The sequence below is a fragment of the Populus trichocarpa genome, chromosome 5 (genome assembly GCF_000002775.5).
Source record: "Populus trichocarpa isolate Nisqually-1 chromosome 5, P.trichocarpa_v4.1, whole genome shotgun sequence".
Taxonomy (NCBI): domain Eukaryota; kingdom Viridiplantae; phylum Streptophyta; class Magnoliopsida; order Malpighiales; family Salicaceae; genus Populus; species Populus trichocarpa.
Genome location: NC_037289.2, coordinates 2124064 through 2129038, shown reverse-complemented (window position 1 = coordinate 2129038; position 4975 = coordinate 2124064). Strand labels below are relative to the sequence as shown.

The 4975-nt window shown below is 36.5% G+C and overlaps 1 protein-coding gene across 2 annotated transcripts; it reads left to right on the top strand.

Annotated features, from left to right (window-relative positions):
• LOC18098777 (vacuole membrane protein KMS1) lies at window positions 1–4975 on the top strand. Of its 2 annotated transcripts, XM_052453369.1 has the most exons (9): window positions 8–63; window positions 97–317; window positions 679–881; window positions 1271–1349; window positions 1947–2246; window positions 2962–3119; window positions 3516–3632; window positions 3811–3987; window positions 4402–4975. In XM_052453369.1, the coding sequence occupies exons 2-9, from the start codon at window positions 266–268 to the stop codon at window positions 4585–4587; spliced, it is 1272 nt and encodes a 423-aa protein (XP_052309329.1). In that variant the 5' UTR covers window positions 8–63; window positions 97–265; the 3' UTR covers window positions 4588–4975. The 2 variants fall into 2 exon arrangements, with proteins under 2 accessions (XP_006382590.2, XP_052309329.1); XM_006382528.3 differs by having other exon boundaries at window positions 1–317.

Here is a 4975-nt window from a genome sequence, read left to right as displayed (position 1 = left end):
CATAAGCAATCCCAAGCACAAACCGACCGTCTCTGTCTCTGTCGATGTCTCCTTCACGCTGATGTTGCTTTCTTCTTTTAAAAGTTCCAGCAGGAGGTTGCTTTGCTCCTTCTCCAACACCGTCCAATTTCTCGCTTCTCAAGGCTCTATCTCTTCATAAATTCAGAACGACAACACGTAGAATTTGAGAAGGTATCGAATTTTTTTGTCCAGGAGAGTGAAAGAGAAAGAAAGAGCGGTTGATTTACGTTCTCCCCTTCAATTAATGGAGATCCCGAAAACACAAGAGCAGGACATCAACAATATGTCAATTTGTAGTAAGTAAAGTACTTGCTGGTTCGTTATTGACTCTCTGCTTGGTTCATTAGAAATTTAATGGACTTGTTGGGATTTCTTTGTGCGTTTCTTTTTTTAAATGATTTTTTGTGGTTTTTAGAGCTTAGTTAATGCATTAGTGATGGAAATTAAGAAACTTTTGGTGGTTTTGCGAATTTTGTTTAATATTTTCATAAAATGAATTAAAGGGCTCTTTTCTTTTCTTTTCTTTTCATTTTACTTGCCTAGAGTTTAGGGAATTAAGAAACTCTTTTTTGAAGGGTTTTTGACATTTTTAGTTTAGTTTTTTTTTTTTTTAATGTAGATTGAAGGTTCATCTTTTTGTTTGTTTATGTTTTACAGGAATTAGAGAGAAGCAAAGAGAAGAATTAGAGAATCTAACGTTAGCAACACAGCCTATAAAGACCTTTGCATATTTTGTATTGGCTATAGCTCAATTTGTCCAGAGATTGTTTGCAAAAAAGGGCTGGCTTTTGCTTCTGACTAGTGTCTTTATAGGAACTATTGGGATTCTAGTCATCACCATAGATGGCCCTTATCAGGAGGTAACATGATTTTTGTGGATTTTATTGAGTGCTGGTGTTTTTTTTGTTTCCTGTGGTTTTTGTTTTCGTGTATTTATGTGCTTATTTCCTCATTTGTAAAATGCTTCCTTTTTCTAGTAAAAATTAAAAGCTGTCTGATTTCAATTTTGTACCTAGTTGATACTGCAGCATGTCCATGAACCTGTTCATGAAAATATAACTAGTGGTGATAAGCTTGCTGAAAATGCTAGATTGGATTGTTGATCTTGCTAGAAAGTATTACCTGGCTGGTGTTTTTGATTTATGAATTTAAGCTTATTCCCCTTTCATAAAATGCTTCCTTTTTCAAATAGAAATTAAAGGCTGTGTTCTTATTCTGATTTCAAGTTTTTACCTTGTTGATACTACAGTATGTCCTTGAACTTGTTAATTATCTTCGATTTGGACTCTGGTGGTTGGCACTTGGTGTAGCATCGTCGATTGGTCTAGGTAAATGAATTGTTCTTTGTTTTCTTATCTGCGGTTTCTTCATGATTTTGGCCAGATGATTCATAGGGATTATCATTACAATTCATACTTTTGAATTAAGGTTTATCTCTAATTCTGTTGTGCATTGCCTTTCTTGTACACACTCTCTTGTGGACTTGAAACACATGGAAAGGAACGTTTTGGCAAAGGTTTACTGGTTACTTAAATGTTGTATGGGAATAGTAAATCAAGATAAGATTTGACACTTTGAGTACTCCTACTTGGAAAGAAAACTAAGGTTGGCAAAGACTAATGCATGTCAGCTAGAGATGATAATGAACTTGATGCATGCATGATAATGTACATGAAGTTTCAAAGATGTGAGCTTCAGAGTTTAGACTCATCCATGGCTATGTGTTGAGCTACTTAGCTAGCATGTACCATGTAGAAGTTAGACATTTTACAAGGAATGTTTGGCCAACAAACTCTGTTCTATTTCTGATTACGCAACAAATTTTGCCACAAGAACTGGATTCTTTTCTCGTTTTCTAATAATATCACGTTCAGGTGATTTACTTGGAAAGTATTTGAAACGTTGAAACTTTTCATGTCCTGCAGGATCAGGTCTGCATACATTTGTTCTGTATTTAGGTCCACATATTGCTCTATTCACAATCAAAGCTGTAAAGTGTGGCCGCGTTGATATAAAAAGCTCTGTATATGATACGATTCAACTGCATAGTGGTCCTTCATGGCTGGACAGAAACTGCACTTCTTTTGGGCCTCCAATGTATTCATCACTGCAAGGCTCCCGAATTCCACTGACCAGCATTTTGGCTCAGATTCAACTTGAGGCTGTTTTGTGGGGCATTGGAACTGCACTAGGGGAGCTTCCTCCATATTTCATATCTAGAGCTGGTAATATACTGATTCATATCTTTATGCTAATGTCTGAAGAATGATTTTCCCTTTCCATGTCTGTGTGCTTGTGGTCTGCACTCATATGCCCTAGATGTTGGAATTTTCTTAATGAATATAAACTAGAGTTAGGTATGAGGAGATCAAATGCTTGGATTATTTTTCCAAGAATGCTTTGATCCACTGCAGCATATTCTTTGCTCTTTATCTTTTATGGCTAATGTTGCTTAATTTTTATGAATTTTCAATGTTGTTTCAAGCGCCCAAATTGGTGAGTTTTAGTTGACTGGGATTCGATAGTAGTAATAACTATTGTTGTGTGAATATAAGATTTATGAGTGACACTATAGACAAGAATGCCTTTATGTTGGGAGGTTGTGCACGTAATATTCGTACAAGAATGATTGGGGGAATTAGCATGGTGAAATATTAAATTTGATTGGTTGGTAATTGTTGGGCTTAGCTTATTTTGGACATAAGGTGCTTCATTTTGTGCCTAGGTATATTAGTGGTCTCTATTGAATATTTTTTCTTCCTGTGAGTTTCTTGGCACTCACAAGTGAAGGGAATTCAGCCCCCGTTAACATATTCTATTATCTGAACTGCATGACATGAATTGCATGATCATTTTGTTGTAGCTACAAGGTAGCAGGCATTGCTCATTTCACTGCTCTATGATTTTGATTATTTAGTTTATCTTGAAATGTGTGCGCAGCTAGCATGTCAGGTAGCAAGCTGGAAGTCATGAAAGAATTTGAATCTTCTTCAGAACAAGATAACACAATCATGGCCACTCAAATGAAACAGATTAAGAACTGGCTCCTTTCACATTTGCAGTATATGAACTTCTTCACTATTCTAGTTCTTGCTTCGGTAACTTTCTCTCTTTCCTTTTGTAATGAGACCTTAGAATCATAATGATGATCTCCTTTACTAGCATGAGAGTTGCTGCTGCAGTTATTCTGCCTGATTTAACTCATAAAGTGATGTACTTTGTCGTCATAGAGGAAAATTGAAATAATACAGATTATGCTCCTTGCATATATGGTTTTTTTTTTCCATGTCTATATAGGATATACTTGGCAGAAATTCTTTCCCATGTTGGCTGTTGCAACTATTCATACCTCTACTCCCCATTCTTTCCTAAATGCAATTGCCGAGTTCTGGCCATATTCTGTCATGAAAAGTCTTTTTGATCAACAATCTGATGGCTTAGCCCTCACCACTCTAGTTGAATTTGCAATTTCCTGATAAAATGGTATGCTGCAGGTGCCAAATCCTCTTTTTGACCTTGCAGGTATCTTGTGTGGGCAATTTGGAATTCCATTTTGGAAGTTCTTCCTCGCAACATTGACTGGAAAGGCAATCATCAAAACCCACATTCAGGTTTGCAATGCTCTATTTTCTTGCGCTACTTGATATGATGCATGTGCTACTTATGCGAGCACATTGTATCATATCCAATTCGTGGTTGCTGCAGGTTCCAAGTTTTTCCTGATTTTTTGCGTTCTCATTTTTATTTGGTTGCCAGTTGACTTTAGTTATGTTGTTTTTATTGTTGCAGACAGCTTTTATCATCTCAGTATGCAACCATCAACTCCTTGACTTAATAGAAAATGAGATGATTCGATTGCTCAGCTTTGTCCCTGGACTCGCTACAGTTCTGCCAAAACTCGTTGCAAAACTACAAATTATTAGAAACAAGTATATGGCACCCACACCTACAGTTTCAAATGTTGCGGTAAGATATCTTATAGAATCAGAATACGTATTTTCCTACATTGGTTGCCATTGTGCTTTGGCATCAGCATCAAAGCACGGAGTTTGATTCTAATCCTTGATTATGCAACGTTCAAAACATAGTTATGGACATAAATTTATATCTCCTTGATTGCTGAGGTTTGCTTGCACTTTTAAGCATGATATGCGTTACATTATTCACCATGTGTTTGTGTGTGCATGCTTCCCATGTGGATGAATTCTCAGAGTTGCGTAGATTTAGTCTTAAGATGCTCTTTACCTAGGGGCATTTCAAGATGCAATGCTTAACTGATCTAGTTATGCAATTTTATGCGATTTCAAGATTCCATGGTTGTGTGCATGTTCTTATGTGCGCACTAAGTGACATTTTTTTTTTTATTATTATTTTCTTCAGGTGGGAAAATGGGACTTCTCATTTGCTTCAATATGGAACACGGTCATATTGCTCATGCTCACGACCTTCTTCTTTAAAATTGTGACAGCAACTGCACAGAGCTTTCTCAAGGAACAGCAGGAGAAAGAGCTAGCATTGTTCAACTCCTCTTCTGCATCAAGCCCTTCCTCATCCAAAACCATTTAAGCATTGCAAAATTTCGCCACTAATTCCACCACAGATACTTCTCCTCTTTGTGGTAATTTTAACTTCGGTGGCAGAAATTTTTATATCTGTCACCTGTATACAAAACAAGAAAGAAAGAAACACAGGAAATAGCAGGTTAACAACCTTCATTGTTGAGGTTCAATTGCCAATAGGGTCTTCCAATCACTTCGTCAAAGGTGTGCTTGTCAGCCTATCTTGCATACCAATATTGAAATGCATGATTAAAGCACATAAATTAATTTAATGTAATAAATGCACTGTGTGTAATTAGACAACGTAAAACATGAGAAACTTGAATTTGCTTCAATGCAAATGCAAGCCATGTTGTGTGGTACCATATTTATGAAACAAAATGTATTGATCCCTA

Excerpts from the sequence above, each read along its gene's own strand:
- LOC18098777 (XM_006382528.3), top strand. The coding sequence starts at position 266 with ATGGAGATCCCGAAAACACAAGAGCAGGACATCAACAATATGTCAATT. Across the intron at positions 3,633-3,810 it reads TCATCAAAACCCACATTCAG|ACAGCTTTTATCATCTCAGT; the intron begins GTTTGCAATGCT and ends TTATTGTTGCAG. Across the intron at positions 3,988-4,401 it reads CTACAGTTTCAAATGTTGCG|GTGGGAAAATGGGACTTCTC; the intron begins GTAAGATATCTT and ends TATTTTCTTCAG.